Here is a 17579-nt window from a genome sequence, read left to right as displayed (position 1 = left end):
AATGCCATCTCTGCGCTGCTCGCGTACGATATATGTAGCATATGATGAATGTTTGTGGGTGTTCACCTTATTAGTACAAGTGACCTAGAATTAAATTTTATGCTGTGCTCATCCTCGAGTATATTTTAAATTATCTGCCGCACTTTTTCGTAATTTTTTCTTGAAATGTATGCGCCATTGGCTTGTCCAGGTTAGTGATCAGTATCTGAGGTATGATTGGCAAACGGAATGGGTGTGCTGTCGGGCATAAGTGCTCAGCTAGATTATATAAGCGCACAAGACCGATTTACATGATAGTGTCACGTAGCGAAATACGACGCAGCTGTATTGAAGAAAAAACACGTTTATTTGAGCGAACTTGTGCTCCCCTAACAATTAAAATAATACACAGTCGGCGAAACAGCAGTCCACAAAGTGACGTGCGTAGACTGGTGTCGACGATTCGAATGCCGCTGCGTCGGCTCCACAAAGGAGCAGATTATTCTTTGGGAGCGAGTGTGTTTGGAACCGTGGAATTACACCCAGAACAAAGAAGATTATTCTAGGCTGTTCACGTTAGTTCGGAACGCTCGCCCTATCAGAAGAGATAACACAGGCGGCATAGAAAGAAAGAATGGGACACGCTCTTCCCTTGGCCCACAGATAACACAAATAACACAGACAAGCGCAGCCGGGCGGTAAAAGCAAAACATAAATAAGGAAACCCAATGCAGGGTTCGCGGCAATAGTGTATAGCCGTAGCATGACCGTCTGATGAAATGCTGCTTACGGAGACACTGTTATTAAATTAAAGGGCAGGGGAATTACGATCAGCTCCATCTAATGCCAGCTTCGCGGCGCTGGTCTTTAACACATGTACACACCTGGCGTTTATACAAAGTGAATGTACACACTAAGGTCGGGTCAGTAACATTAATACTCTCGTAAATACACCACATTTGAGAACAGAGTGACTGCTTCATAATAAATATGGATTTTTAACGCATACAAACGATAAATCCTAGTCGCGAACGTGCCGCAAAAGCAGCGGCGACAGTGGGGAGCAAGTCTGAGCGAGTTACGGCTGCTTTCGAAACGGGCCGCTAGGGGGATTTCAGTGGCCTTTCTACATAAAATCACTGGAACTTGGACATTACCGCCCTCGTTTTCTCTACGACACGGCGCGAACCCAAGCCGTCACGTGGTCGGTGTCGACCACTTTCCGTCCAACTGATCGGCTCTCCGCGTCAGCGGCGGCTGGGATCTTGCGGCAATCGGATTCCATCATCGCTTTCATTTGTGTTTTTTCATCACATTGCCAGATACGGCGCAATTTAAATGATAGCAGAATGTCAGGGTGCTGTGCCTCTGGTTGCAGAACACAGAGAAGTCTGAAAAGGCACTTTTTTTTATTCGAAGCGGCGAAGCATATGAGAAGCGTCGAGCGATATGGATACACAAGATTTGTCCCCACAGGAAATATCAGCCTGTGCGAGGGCTTCACAGAAGACTTTACAATTGTTTCTTTGAGTATTTGCATTGCGTTGCCCCGACATGGGTGCGACTGGCGAAAGGGTACAGTTGAAGCGTTGAAATGCGCAAACGTTTCCTGTTGTTGTTCACAGTAGATTACATAGCTCACGCCAATTTTGTTCGAGGCACAGTAAAGAACTCCGCACCCTCTATACTTATTTTTATATGCTTGATTGGAACCCGGTCCTTTTGTGTACGGGGTGTTATATCGCTCGGACGGCAGCCAACTGAGGTTGCCTCTAATTTATGTAACTTTTTTATAAGATAAAATTGATTTTTAACTTAAATTGTCACATTCGTCCTTTTGTTTTCCCATTTTTGTCAGCAGCTATTTCGCTCGGAAACCCGGAAATAAATTCAGTGTACTTCGCCGGCGCGTACTCATAACGTAGACGTTCGTTAATATGCTCCCTGCGCACCATTGCATGTTTGAAGACTATCCTAATAAAAGTGGTGGGAATTGGCACAATTAGGCAAAAAGAACTAGATTATGATAAAGACCATGTTCACTGAAATAGTGCGTGCAATTGTGCACTCAAATAGTGCCTGCGCTGAGAGAAAAATAGCGTGCAACTCTACAGCGCACGAAGGCATGGTGACTTTGTAATGTTTTGGGGCCCGTTTATTATTTGGATCGTAAATTACACGAACTTCTCAAATAATATTCCAAAAAGGGCTAACCTCCCGGTCCTTTTGTGTACGGGGTGTTATATCGCTCGGACGGCAGCCAACTGAGGTTGCCTCTAATTTATGTAACTTTTTTTAAAGATAAAATTGATTTTTAACTTAAATTGTCACATTCAGCGCAGGCACTATTTGAGTGCACAATTGCACGCACTATTTCAGTGAACATGGTCTTTATCATAATCTAGTTCTTTTTGCCTAATTGTGCCAATTCCCACCACTTTTATTAGGATAGTCTTCAAACATGCAATGGTGCGCAGGGAGCATATTAACGAACGTCTACGTTATGAGTACGCGCCGGCGAAGTACACTGAATTTATTTCCGGGTTTCCGAGCGAAATAGCTGCTGACAAAAATGGGAAAACAAAAGGACGAATGTGACAATTTAAGTTAAAAATCAACGCCGGCGCGTACTCATAACGTAGACGTTCGTTAATATGCTCCCTGCGCACCATTGCATGTTTGAAGACTATCCTAATAAAAGTGGTGGGAATTGGCACAATTAGGCAAAAAGAACTAGATTATGATAAAGACCATGTTCACTGAAATAGTGCGTGCAATTGTGCACTCAAATAGTGCCTGCGCTGAATGTGACAATTTAAGTTAAAAATCAATTTTATCTTTAAAAAAAGTTACATAAATTAGAGGCAACCTCAGTTGGCTGCCGTCCGAGCGATATAACACCCCGTACACAAAAGGACCGGGAGGTTAGCCCTTTTTGGAATATTATTTGAGAAGTTCGTGTAATTTACGATCCAAATAATAAACGGGCCCCAAAACATTACAAAGTCACCAGGCCTTCGTGCGCTGTAGAGTTGCACGCTATTTTTCTCTCAGCGCAGGCACTATTTGAGTGCACAATTGCACGCACTATTTCAGTGAACATGGTCTTTATCATAATCTAGTCTGAAAAGGCACTTTTTTTTATTCGAAGCGGCGAAGCATATGAGAAGCGTCGAGCGATATGGATACACAAGATTTGTCCCCACAGGAAATATCAGCCTGTGCGAGGGCTTCACAGAAGACTTTACAATTGTTTCTTTGAGTATTTGCATTGCGTTGCCCCGACATGGGTGCGACTGGCGAAAGGGTACAGTTGAAGCGTTGAAATGCGCAAACGTTTCCTGTTGTTGTTCACAGTAGATTACATAGCTCACGCCAATTTTGTTCGAGGCACAGTAAAGAACTCCGCACCCTCTATACTTATTTTTATATGCTTGATTGGAACCCGGTCCTTTTGTGTACGGGGTGTTATATCGCTCGGACGGCAGCCAACTGAGGTTGCCTCTAATTTATGTAACTTTTTTTTAAGATAAAATTGATTTTTAACTTAAATTGTCACATTCGTCCTTTTGTTTTCCCATTTTTGTCAGCAGCTATTTCGCTCGGAAACCCGGAAATAAATTCAGTGTACTTCGCCCGCGCGTACTCATAACGTAGACGTTCGTTAATATGCTCCCTGCGCACCATTGCATGTTTGAAGACTATCCTAATAAAAGTGGTGGGAATTGGCACAATTAGGCAAAAAGAACTAGATTATGATAAAGACCATGTTCACTGAAATAGTGCGTGCAATTGTGCACTCAAATAGTGCCTGCGCTGAGAGAAAAATAGCGTGCAACTCTACAGCGCACGAAGGCCTGGTGACTTTGTAATGTTTTGGGGCCCGTTTATTATTCGGATCGTAAATTACACGAAATTCTCATATAATGTTCCAAAAAGGGCTAACCTGCCATTGGTAAAAAAGTTCTGACACGCAGGAGTGATGATTTTAATGCGAAGCAGACGATCCGCCCACACGCTGGAACAAATCTGGCACCACCGCCCCAATGTTGCCTGCGCCGCCCCCTGATGGCGGTTGTTTCTTAGTTCCATTTACTTTACCCTGAATTCAGGGTACGTATACGCCATGGGCGCTGCCTTAAGGCAGAGCTCATGGTGTATACGTGGTAAAATTTTGTCTCCGTACATCGGTTCAAGCAAGTTTTGTACTGACAAAAATGAAAAAAAAAAACTGACGTCAACCATGATTGTTCACATCGTTCAGACTCCCGGTTCATATAATGTCAGTGTTTTAATTGTTACCATGCGGTTTCCCGGGCAGACTGGTTTCTTTCCAACTCTTGATTTCAAGTTCTGTGTTTTACAAAAATTTATGCAAATTACTTTATCCCACACACGAGCCTTACGAGAGCACAAGCAATAACGAAATAATGGTCTGAGATGTCGGCCTTATTTTCCTGTGTCCTGATTTAATTTTCACTGTGGATTGAGTTGATATTGCCTTAGACTGCCTTGTCGTCCTTTTCTCATCTTCGTGCAGGTCACAAGAAGGAGCCTGCCTTCGAGTTGTGACCGTAAAACGACGGATAAAGAAAAAGCGGTACACCAAATTGCGGCCGGGTGACATCTATACAAGAAATTACCAGTGCCAAATCGCTTTTCCCACCGTTCACGGAACGTATTACATGCCGGTTGGTTTTCCTCTGTTCTGTTCTTTGCGCGCATTGCATTGATCGAGACTATTCAAATTCAGCTACTTGGCAAATATGGCTAACTGAACGATTTCATTCTTCAGCTAACCAACATAAAGGTGTGCCAGGTGCGCATTTTTTTTACCAAGAGCGGCATTTCCAAGAGCTGCATAGTACAATAGAGAGAATAAGCGTTTAATAAAGCAAGCGGTGGTGGTTCAGCCGTCATTCGGTGCGGTGGGTTCGCCTCAGTCCAGGTACCATTGGGCCTTGGCTGCAGCCCTGGCACGGGTTCCCAGAAAGGTCTGGTCAGCGTGAAGGGAGCTGATAAGCAGGCCCTCCCATCACTCTGGGTAAGGGTTGGGATTGGGGGTGGGTGATGGGGTGTCTTGACAGGCCCACACCATGTGGCAGGTAATATCTACGGAGATGAAGAAGGGACAGGCGAGGGGATATTCTGTAGGAGAAATTGAGTGGAGGATGGGGGCGTTGTAATATGTGTTTATTTGTTATCGACGTCAGATGATTGTAGTAAAACAGAGAAAAGATTTTATCGAGGCTTGTCTGAGTAAGAAAATTATTAAACAACCCGTCGAGAAAAACAACCAGAGCTTGCGTTGTCCGGCGTCTCCGTGGACTCGCAAGTACCCACTTGATGCGACTATTTCTAGAGCGCGTGCGGCGGGCAAAAACATAGAACTGCGCCTTCAGAACTGCGGACACCGTTATGAGCCGGCCTAACGTACGCATTGGATTGAACGCACATGTGGAAGCGAACGCACCAAAACGAATAGAGCGCGCCGTTCAATTGGACACTTCACTGCGTGGGTGGGCTCCACGCCGAGTTTGCATTACAGCCCACCGGTCACCGTCGAGACCGGAAACTCTGCGTGACGCACCGCGCTCCATAATCCCGGCATGTCCGTTCGAAAAGTCAACATTATTTCTTGGTGAATGACAACCCATATTTTCTCGGGTGTTCTCCAAGCTGCTTCTTAATTTGTTTTTAACAGCAGAGCAGTTATCACTGGGCGGAAGTTCGCCGTTACAGGAAAAAATAAAAAAGAAATGTGGTTGATCCCTCTTTCATCGGAATCGGTAAAACACGAAAGTGAGATGTGCCTTCACAGGATCAGTTGAATGTTTATTCTGCATCGATATGAACTTGCACATCGCCATTTATATTTCGTCGGTATGGCACCGTCAGGCTTACCAACATAGACACTGGGGCGCACGCGCCGGAGACTGCGTAAACACGAATCAAACCACACGCGCTTGCAAAACATGCGAACGAAACCGTACGGGTTGCCAGCGAATCGTCTGGTGAACTCACGGTCCGCTGTAGCGAAAGAGCATGATTTGCGGGGCTGTCTTGTGCGCGTGCTTGCCGAGCGACGACCTGCTGGCGCGTTGCTTTCGCCAATGTGCTACCACTGCGTCCCTGCTCCGTGGAGTGTACGGCAGACGGTTGCGTTGCGACGAGCTCAGCTGGAGCCAACTATCGGGTCTCGTTAGCATCGTGATGCACTACTTCGCCTCACCCAGGTTAGACGGCAGTACCATCAAAATATAGGCGGTTATAGGAAAGATATAGGGCGCGTTCTTACGCCTGTACGCGCTTCAGCTCGTTGCGGAGTCGATAAAGCACCTTGCACTTCCCGTTACGGCGACGGAACACCCGGCTCCACGCCTGGCGCAACCATGTTTTGCGGGCGATGTCATTTTCGAGACGGATATGACGTCAGTCAGAGCTTGGTGGATCCTGGCATAGAACACTTTCGTGTTAAAAACGCCGAACGCTCGTGAGCGCGTGCTTCGCGGCGACCGGCGAGTCTCCGCACGCGCAGTCGCATCAGGAAAAACAAAAAAACTCTAGCGCTGTGGTCCAGCGCGCTTACGCATGTAAGCAGGTAAGCACATGTAAACAAAATGCGGCACTAATGCTGACCGCCAAAAGACACCGTGCCTGGGAGGTTACCGCAGCCGCCGAATTCTGTAGCAGCTATTATGGACAATGGGAAACATAGCTACGAGTGCGCCAATCCTTCCCGAGACGACTGTCAGATCCCGCCTCCGCTGCTCCGCGTCGATGACGAAGAGGTGGTGGAAGTACACAATGCTCAGGATGACTTTGCATCTACCGCTCGCCTCGAAGAAAATGACGAACTTTTCGGTGCATACGGCTGCAATTACTAACCCCCCAACTACGCAAATAAGCACTGATACTCAAACTTAATTATATGTCCTGAAATGATCACCTAAAACAGCTTTGCCATTCACCTTTTGCGCGTGAGTGCAAGCTTCTGTATTTTTTTTAATAATCGCACTGCTGTGCACTGCTGACCGGTTGATAGGAAAATATTCGGTTTACGCGTACACTATGTAAAAGAAGGATACAGTATCGCAGTACACCCGTCTCGGTGGCCCAGTGGATAAGGCGTTGTGCTGCTGAGCATGAGAACGCGGGTTCGATTCCCGGCTACTGCAGCCGCTTCTCTGATGGAGGCGAAAAGCAAAAACGCCCGTGTGCACAAGAGTCCGGCGCATGTTGAAGATTCCCAGGCGATCAAAACTATTCTGGAGCCGTCAACTACGGCGCGCCTCATCGCCTGCGTTGCGTCGGCACGAACCCTACAATGAATCAGTATCGCAGTGCGCCAGTAAAGTTTCTATGTCTTCCAGGAATCAGAAACATTGCACCACATTCTCACATTTTCCGCCCCAGGAAGAGCTCGGTGTCCTTCCCTTAAATATTCAACGTCTCGTCGTAAAGAAATGAACGAAGCTCACACTAACGCGTAAGACTTGAAGGTAGCGAAACTGTACGCAACCTTCACGACCATCATGGTTTAAGTCCATGATTGCAGCCGATTTGCTCCTTTTTCACTGCTGCAACGACCTTTACTCCATCACTGTTACTATAAGTGTGAGCTTCTTCTTTTTTTTCTTTGAAGTGATAATCAATGGACATCACCTTGGAGGGGTGTGCGCTGTGACGTGTCTTTCTCGTTCCGAGCAAGTGAAGTGTTGCCAAATACGGTGAACGCTGGAGTCTTTCTCGCTCCGAGCTAGTGTTGCCATGATTGCGGCGACCGCTGGAGTTTTTGGCCAATCTTGGCCAGTCTCCCTAAGTGGGTTTGCTTGGCTTGACAAACGTGCGCCAGGGACGCTGGGCGGTCGCCGCGAGGGACGCACACACGAGCGCTCGGCATTTTCTTGATATTTTTAACTCCGGTCACTAAAACTTGATTCGCTAAATGACTTGGCTGTTAAAAAGTTGACTGCATACGTAGCCGCAGTCAACGCGTAGCGTAATGAAAATGATTAAACCAGTGCAATTGCAGTTGGTTCCGGAATACTGTGTAGTGGACAAGTGGTTCACGCCTGGCAGGCAGCAGGGATGGACACTTGTTTCCTTCTTCATTTTAAGCAGTATACTTCCAAATGCCTTTTTTTGGGCCATGTTCAGAGAACGTAGTTGTCAGACGGGACCTGCTAAATGCTATGTGTCATGTCTACTTGCAGGATGATCAAAAACAAGATGACTGCCATGGCCGGTGCCATATGCCAGCGCACGTGTATGGCTACGTCACGTACCACGTCATGTTTCTAAGTGACAATTCGCCGTGCAACAAAAATGGTTCAGAAACAGTAAGTTATTTGTTCGCCTTTCAGCGTAATAATAAAAAAAAAAGTCTCTCCGACAGGCGGAATCTGGACTGTTTTTTGCGGCATGTTTTGTGGTTGGTGTAAGGCGAACCATGACATTCTACTGCTCCTTGCTAGAACTTTGTATATTTGTCTAAACCTCGCTGCTCTCCAGTCACCACTGATAACCCAAGCATGCCGAATGGGCAATAGTGATTTTGAGGCCGGTTTTGAAAATCATAAAGAAATGCGCGAGTTATTTAAGAAGTTTGCTTTTTTCTAAGCAAAAGTACAAAACCAAGCAGGTTCAAAATCATTTCTCGGGATATTTAAGCCTTCCTACATGCTCTGATGGCGAAAGCCTGGGGCACTAGTGTGACGAGTACCTTTTTCATAAAAACGTCCACGCATTCACACAGCACCCCAGCTATTCAGTTGTTTCTAAATCGTCTGTATCTATACTGATACATGTTAATATCCATTTTATACAATGTCGTTTCGTGTTTATTCTGGCTTATCCTTCTTACTCCACCTTTTTTTATTACACAGGACCCACCATTTCTCATTTTATGCCCACAAGAAACCACCCTATCACACTTTAATCTAGCTTACGCCATCCTAACCCCCGTGAATCCACCTCAATCAATCCTAATTCCTTTATACTGCAGGTTAACATTAGGTCCTTATTAACTTTAGTACTAATCACCTCTTACACCCGGCTGACAATCTTTGGTTCGCTTTTGGACTTTCTTAAATTACTTTATTTTTGCATCATTCGTGTTGACAACGGGGTCATTCTAGGTCAAATTTCCAATGCGGCATATAACATCTCGCCTCAGTGAATTATTTCCTGTCATATGTAAAGAACTGATGCCGCAGTTAAGAAAACTTTAGCGCGCATTTTTCTGCAGTAATACTTAAACTAACGAAGGACTACAAGCTTCCAGTCAGAACGGCATTGTAACAACGTCTGCGATGACTTCCTCGTTTCTTCAAAAATGGCCAATACAAGTGAGCCAGTGCAGAAGTAGTCAAAAACAGTGGGAATTTTTATGGCGCTGTTGGCCTTAGGCTGGACGAAGATCGCAGTTTGTTCGCTCAACTCCAGCTGCAGTAGACTGGCACCATTGCAATGGCTACAGCACAGCGGTGCCCCTCAGTCCCTGCTCGTTCTCTTCGAGGCACGCGTAAGCAGCGCACCTGAAGCAAGCTTTTAATGCGGTGCACTCTTTGCCGAGTACCCCTACAGACGGGACCGTGCAACACCCTGCATTGCCACAAAATGCAGATTGGGCCAAAGTTGTACCTTTAATGGTTATGAAGAGGTAAACGGAGATGCTTGGTCGGACAAAATTGTGAAAAACAAAAATATATGAAAATTAGAAAAATTAAACCTTTATCGAAAAAGAACTCACAAAATCAAAAGTATGCTTCTTATTCCTCTCCCGCAAAATCCTAAGAATAAGCGCGAAAATTCCGCGAAACAACCCGCAGAATACGAAATACAAAATGGCGAATTTGCGAACAGTGTAACGCCCTGAATTTTCCATGAAACTGCAGATTTGGCGGAAGTTCCACCTTTAATCATTCTAATAACGGGAATGGAGCTTCTTGGGAAAAAGCGCGAAAAACGACTACACGTACAAAAGAACACAGGACGGCATGTCCGGACAGAGATAAAAAATGGAGATCGGACAGTATAAAAAATGGAAAATGCTCGGACAGAATTCGGAAAAAGAAAAAAAGTAACAGAAATAGAAAAATTGAGTGTTAAGAAACCTGATGTGACATAACCAAAAATATCCTATTTTATACAACTCCCCAAAACCCGATGAATCAACAAAAATATTCCGCAAAACAAGGCTGGAAATACGAATAAATATGCGTCAACAAACTTCTTTACTTCTTCCTCTACTCATAGCCATATTTTGTTCGTACATCATGAACCAACTAGCCAGCAATCACGTCCTACTTTGTTCTAAAGAACGCACAATCTAGACACACTCTAAACAAGAATGCTACGCATTATTAGACGATTCTCTGAATTGCTGCAGATATTTACCTACTGGTATGCGGGCTCGCCGACTCAGAGGCGAAGATCCCAAAGAGCGAAGGTACAAAAGACCGTACCCTCTTCTTGTGCGCCTGTGTCGGCACGTGCTTGTGTCCTTTACGTGATGGAATAGCCTTGTGCGTGGGGGCTTTCTAACATTACTCATAACAAATAGTACAGTTCATGAAAAGCCGTATGCCGACTATTTGCGGGACAAAACAATTTATTCGGAGGCAAAAAATGAAAAGGCCTGCGTGTTGAGATTTTGGCGCACGGTACAGATTCCCAGGTGGTCAAAACTACTCCACAATCGAGAGCCCTCCACTGCGGCACGCCTCATAGCCAAAGTTTAGCTTCGGCGCGTTCAACCTCACAATCAAATCAAATGAAAACTATTCATGATGAATTCATTAAAAGACTTCTCAATAATCTTATGACGTTATTATTCCACCAGAAAAGAGGGCAAGCTGGCGAGTTTGTGGTGTTAATTCATTTGTTCCTGAATCACCCAACATCAAACACAGATCAGACGAAAGGGAATATCAACAGCACACTGGGGTTCTCTTTTTTTCCAACATTTATAATTAGCTTTCTGGGCACCAGTAAAGACTAGAAAATAGTGTAGGCTGAATATTGTCACAAAACCAAACATGACGCCAGTGTCTTGAATGAAAAACAAGTTTATTGAAGCGCACCTGTGCTCCACTAACAAGTAAAAAAATACAGAGACGGCGAAGCAGCAGTCAAGAAAGTGAATACTGCGGCGTCTGCTCTGCGGGCATTTATCTCTCAAAGCGAGTGTTTCTCGAACCGTCGAATATGCATCCAGAACAAAGTGGATCAAAGAAGATGATTCTAGGCTGGTGACGTTAGTTCGACACACTATCCCTATCAAACGATAGGGACACGTACGCAATAAAAAACAAAGAATGGAACACGCGCTTCACGAGTCCTTCGGATAACCCAGATAACACAGCTCGGCAAAGCGGGTCGGCAAAAACAAAACAATGTTTAACAAACCCAATGCATGGTTCGCGGCATTACTCTTCTCTAAGAGTGCATCGACCCGATGTTAAAATAACTAACAGTTTGAAGAAGTAACAAAAATTCCGTCATCTTGCGTAGTAAGGTTTCAGGCGAACCACGCGGACGATTTCGGGCCGTGGGCGTCGTCGTGATATTCCGAAATAACAATCAGGGTAGGTAAGTTGGCCGACACGTTGTAGAATCCAGTAGGGTTCGAAATACCATCGCAGAAGCTTCTCACTGAGTCCACGTTGTCCGGTGAGAGTCCAAACCAACACACAATCCCTTGGGCAGTACTAGGCGTCTCGGTGTCGCAGGTTGTAGCGTCCGGCATCCACCACCTGCTGGTCCGTAGTCCGAACTCAAGCAAGCTGGCGGGCCTCCTCTGCACGCTGAAGGAATTCTTGGGCGTCGGCGTTGCGGTCGTCGTCTTCCACGTCAGAGAGCATGGCGTCAAGCATCGTAGTCGGCCGTTTACCGTACATAAGCTCGAACGGCGTCACCTGCGTAGTTTCCTGGATAGCCGTGTTGCACGCAAATGTGAAATACGGAAGGACTTCATCCAAAGTCTTATGTTCGACATAGACGTACAGGGCCGTCCACGCTAGGTGCGAACACGGCGCAGCGTGGCCGTGCTCCGCGGGGCGCCAGCGCACAAGCCGCGGCCGCGCATCGAAGCTCAGCAGCGCAGGCGTATACGCCTCGAGCGCGGCCTGTAGGGGCGCCACTGAAATCCCCCTAGCGGCCCGTTTCGAAAGCATGCGCGGGAGTCGGCATCCCGCTCCCCAGGGCCGCCGCTGCTTTTGCGGCACGTCCACGACTGAGATGTAGCGTGTGTGGGCGTTTGAAATCCATGTTTATGTGGAGCAGTCACTCTGTTCGCAAATGAGGTGTGTTTAAGAGAGTGTAAATGTTTCTGACACGATCTTAGTGTGGTATATTCGGTCTGTATAAGCGCCAGGTGTGTGTCACAGGCCAGTGGCGCGGAACCGGCGTGTGATGGAGCCGATTGTAGTTGCACTTACCTGAATTTACTAGCAGTGTCTCCGTAACCACCGGTTCCTCAGATGTTCATGCTACGGCTATACACTACGATTTAAATTGTTTTGTGCGCTTACATAATCAGCGGGGCACTCATACCTGACAGCACGCCGGTTATGTTTGCCAATATTAAACCTCAGATATTGATCACTACCATTTACAAGCCAGGATGTGTTAATTTCGGGAATATTTAACAAAAGTACGATGGACAATTTCATTTCATTTATTTCATTTATTCAACCTTAAGGGCCCGAAGGCATTACATAAGGGGGGGCGTACATCGAAGTTGGAAGTTTCATAGCATGGCAACAAAATGAAGGTACACACTGATTACAAGAAATAAAGAAAGAAAAAAACGAAAAGAACACGCATAGCAAAACATGAAAATACATTATAGGCGATAAATTCTGCGAGCATAGTAAAGACACAATTATAAATGCGAGAGGTAAATGTGCTGTTAGGACGTATCATTTGTATTTTGAAAACGGGTTAGTTTATCGCGAAATATTTTGCGGTCTCTGCAAGTAACAATGTTATCTGGTAGCGCATTCCAAACTGTTATGGCATGGGGGAAAAAATGAGCTGCTCATCGCCGCCGTCCGGCATTTTATGGTCATCAAAGGGTGCGTATGGGACAGGCGAGATGATGTTCTTAATGGGCATTTTAGGAGAGGATGTCCCGATCTGCTGAAGTAAAAGAAAGTGTGAAGGAGGCAGACACGAGAAGTTATGCGACGTGAAGCGAGCGATGCGAGTGACAAAGTTTGTTTTAGTCCGGTTACGCTGATGTGTCTTGAATATTGTGACGTAATGAAACGAGCTGCGCGGTTTTGAACGACTTCCAAATCATCGGCGAGATAAGCTTGTGAGGCATGCCAGATGGATGATGCGTACTCGAGTTTGGCCGCACGTATGTTAGATATGCGAGTTTCTTTATGTCAGGAGATGCAGATCGCAAGTTACGTCGTAAGTAGCCTAATGTGCGCGAAGCTTCTGAACGAATGGTTTCAATATGTTTCACCCAAGACAGTGATGACGTCAGATGAACTCCTAGATATTTGTGAGTGCACGTGCGGTCAATTGGAACAGAGTTAATGCAGTAGGTTTCGTGTGTGGTATTGTGTTTACGCGTAAAGGACAGAACTTTGCATTTAGTGAGGTTTAGAGGCATATGCCATTTTTCGCACCATGAAGTGATGGTGTCAAGGTCATGTTGTAAGGTGATTGCGTCGTTAGAAGAATGAAGGGAGTTATAAAGAACGCAGTCATCTGCGAACAGGCGCAGCTGTGTTTTTATGTTACTGGGAAGGTCATTTACGTAAATAAGAAATAATAAAGGCGATAAGCCGGCGCCTTGGGGGACACCGGAAGTGACACTGGTAAGGGTTGATTGGAAATTGTTAGCAAAGGTAAACTGCACGCGTCCGGTTAAGAAATGTTCGAGCCATTTTATAAGGTTTGGGGGGATACCAAGAGCGGCTAATTTGGTGAGCAGGTGGTTGTGGGATACGCGATCAAAGGCTTTGGAGAAATCTAAGAATATTGCATCAATTTGAATGTGATCGTCCATTTGCCGCAGTAGGTCATATGTGAATTCAGCTAGTTGAGTTTCGCAGGAAAGATATTTTCGAAAACCGTGTTGTAAAGGGTAGAAAAAACTGATTGTTTCTAGGTAGGACATAAGATTTGATGCTATGATATGTTCTAGAATCTTAGATGGAACACTGGTTAAGCTAATCGGGCGGTAATTCGCCGGGCTTTCGCGCCTTCCCGCTTTAAAAATTGGGACTATTTTAGCTTTCTTCCAATCATCTGGCAAGGTTCCTGCGTTTAAAGATTGGTTAAATATAAGGTACAAAAATTTGCTAGATATTGCTATAGTGTTTTTAAGTAATTTTGAATTGATGTCATCGCAGCCAGCCGAGGATGATATTTTAAGGGAGTGGATTAGCTTGCATACGCCATCGAGGTGTACTTGTATTTCAGGCATGGCCTGAGAAGAGAAGTCCGGTATAGGTGCAACAGCGGAGGAATTGGGTATGTTAAACACAGATGTGAAGAAGTTATTTAGAGCGGCAGCTGTTTCCTCGGGGCTGATCGGTTCATCATCAGAGTTAACAAGATTTATGTGGCTAGTTTGCGGCTTTGCAGAAATTACGCGCCAGAATTTATTTGGGTTTGATTGAAGGATTGTAATCAGGTCGGCAGAAAAAAATTTATCCTTGGCTGCAATAACTGCCTTTTTGTATTCAATTTCACACAGGCGGTGACGGTTCCATGCTTCTGGGCTATTCTTGCTTTTCGCTATTCTATAGAGACGTTTTTTTCGTTTGAGCAATGATTTTAGGTTTTTATTAAACCATGGGTTATTGGAGTCGGACTTCACAATTATTGTAGGAATATATTTATTTTTTAAGCTCAGTAACGCACTTTTATAAAGTTCCCAATTTGAATTAACAGAGCGCGTTCTGTAAGATTTTTCAAAGTTCTCGTAAAAGCGACCAAGTTCCTCGTTAATTAACTCAAAATTTCCCCTGTTGTAGTCAGTTATTGTCTTGGTTGTGGGTGCTTTTTTTTTCAGTGGAATTGAGAGGGATATATGAAGAAGATTGTGGTCGCTAATTCCGGGGAGGACTGTGACACTCGATACGTCATCAGGGGAACTGGTCAGCAACAGATCTAGTGTGTTATCTCCTCGAGTGGGTGTGGTTATTGCTTGATAGAGGTTGAAATCAAGTACCAATTCCAGAAATTGTTTGGATTCGCTTAAAAACGATTGATTAGGTGCTGAAAGAAGAGTCCAATTGATATGAGGATAGTTGAAATCACCGAAAAGAAATATAGATGCGTCAGGAAATTTATCTTTTATGTTTATAAGCGAACTGCGCAGGTAATCACAAAATACTGAATGACTGTCTGGCGGTCTGTAGCAAATACCAAACACTGATTTCACCGAACAGTTATGTACACAGACCCATGTTAGTTCTAGGTTAGGATCATGGCAGATGAGTGAAGACGAGAGGTTGTTATTGATTGCGACAAGAACGCCTCCTCCTCTTCTATCCTTGCGGTCATTACGGTATAGCGTGAAGTTCGGGTTACAAGGCAAAACTTCGGAGTCTTCAATGTCGTTTGTTAGCCAAGTTTCTGTGAGAAGGATTATGTCCGCGTCGATGTCTGTGATGAAACCGTGTAAGTGATATCTTTTGGGAACAACACTTCTGATGTTTGTGAAACCAATGTTGGCATTGAAAAATGAAGACGGGGGATTTTTTGGACGGCACTGGTTATTTAAACTGCGTCATTTGGCATCTGATTGGCTACTCTCACGTGCGTCAGGAGGAGTAGGTGCAAATGTGGAACTATTCGCGCACTCAAGAACCGTATCAGTTGCAGCATCGTAGTAATATGTCTTGTTACCAACATGCAGTTTGTCTAACGAAAGTTTGAAGGCACATTTCTGCGGTCGTACAAATTGTATTACAAGTATAATGCATAATTATACTCGGGGATCAGCACACGACAAAGTGGTCTTGTCGTGAGGTGAGCGCTCGCAAACATTCATCTGCTCCTCTGCGAGCAGCACGGAGACGGGCTTAGAATATAATCAGCGTCCGCGACTAATGCTTCTTCGAAATACCGTCATATGGCACAGGGCGTCTGCAGAATAAAGCAGAAACTGAAATAAGAGGGCCTCATCATCACATACCACACTCTTCCAACGTCACATTTCATCGCTTGTTGAACAGCCTACCCTGTATACTTCCAAAAATGCGGCCGCCGTATGATCAGCTGTTCGTTGAAGTAGAAAAACAAAGGGAAAGTGAACGCGACATTTGTGTTTGTGTGATACTAAAACGTTCACTGCTTGATTGCGCTCCGCATTTGTACACAGCGTCCCCCTCCCCTCCCTGCGACCCCCCCCCCCCCCCCCCCACCGATGTCTCGTGAAATAGCAGTGCATTTCGCGTATAGTTGGTCCACTGAACCCTAACTGGCTTAAGTTTCGACGAACGTCTTTAGCATGTCAGAAGCTGCACTGTTTTTTATTATTTCCGTTAGAGAATTTAGTTTCTTAATTCCGCACTTGCAAAACATTTATTTTCCCGTGGTTTCATTAACTTGCCTTGGTGTGTGGGCACATATTTAACGACGCACAGCTAGGCTTGGAAGATACTTAACATTTCCGCATGGTTTATGCGCTTATAAAAGGCATAAGTTATTGTCCGGGATTGGGTAATCACATCCCCGAAGCATATTTTTCTGCGACGTATATATTCTAAACGAAGCCGCATTTGTTGTCCACGCTGCTAAATGAAGCCAACCGCTCATTGTGCCAGTATCAGGTCTAAACGAGGCGACAGCAGAATTCATTTGTGCCTGATGTTTTGGAGGTGACATGGGTGATAAGTTGCTACCGTCGCCGACGCCCGGAAGAGCGGCGATGAAGCGCGCAGCACCGCGTCACCGGGTAGCTCTTGCAGGCGATCGCGTACTCTACGAAGACAGCTGCTTTTTAAGTGACCTAAACGTACTCTTTGCCTATTCGCCACGAGCGCGAACACAGTCGGCCCCTGGCGGCGGCGGGACGAACCGCTCCTAGTGTGGATGGCGCTTTCGCGTCGTCTGCTTTTTCACGTTGCGTGCGGCGCAAGACGCGTGCTGCACACGACAAAACAACCAATATGTGTGCTCGTTTGGCAGTAAGCAATGACATAGTTACTTCTGCTTGCGCATTTCCTCTAGAAACGCAATAATTAGCGGCCGTTGCGGGTTGTCACCGCTTGAGTGTGACACGTGTTATAAACATTGCTACCATACATTGCACTTTTCGTATTGTTGCGTGCAGTCGTCTGCCGTTTCGGGAACGTCGAAGGGTGCTTTTTGAAGGTGGCGTGGTGATTATTTAAAGGATAAAAGTTTAGTACGCGAAACGGGTAAGAAGCGACAAGACATGTGCATACGCGTGCAAATTCCAAACCCTTGTAAAATTGCTCTGTGTCCTTATAGAAAGAAAAAACAAACAAAAACATTTACACTGCACAAGACCCATGCGCTATCGCCCATACATTACCGGACACGTATTTTACACCCGCAAGCGCCTGTGTGATTGTGTCCTTCCCGTACCTTTCTAAAATAAA

The 17579-nt window shown here is 45.4% G+C and overlaps 1 protein-coding gene across 1 annotated transcript in view; it reads left to right on the top strand.

Annotated features, from left to right (window-relative positions):
- Nucleotides 1–17579, top strand: part of LOC144176042 (A disintegrin and metalloproteinase with thrombospondin motifs like) — a 184601-nt gene that overhangs the window by 141183 nt on the left and 25839 nt on the right. Inside the window, exons 11-12 of the mRNA XM_077705163.1 lie at nucleotides 4520–4670; nucleotides 8196–8321. Coding sequence (XP_077561289.1) covers nucleotides 4520–4670; nucleotides 8196–8321 — 277 coding nt within the window. The remainder of the gene's footprint in view (nucleotides 1–4519; nucleotides 4671–8195; nucleotides 8322–17579) is intronic.

This window comes from Haemaphysalis longicornis, unplaced genomic scaffold, assembly GCF_048455015.1.
Source record: "Haemaphysalis longicornis isolate Haplotype H1 unplaced genomic scaffold, Haemaphysalis longicornis Haplotype H1 scaffold_3, whole genome shotgun sequence".
Classification (NCBI taxonomy): Eukaryota; Metazoa; Arthropoda; class Arachnida; order Ixodida; family Ixodidae; genus Haemaphysalis; species Haemaphysalis longicornis.
The sequence above is the reverse complement of the archived record's forward strand: the minus strand, read 5'-3'. Positions and strand labels throughout refer to the sequence as shown.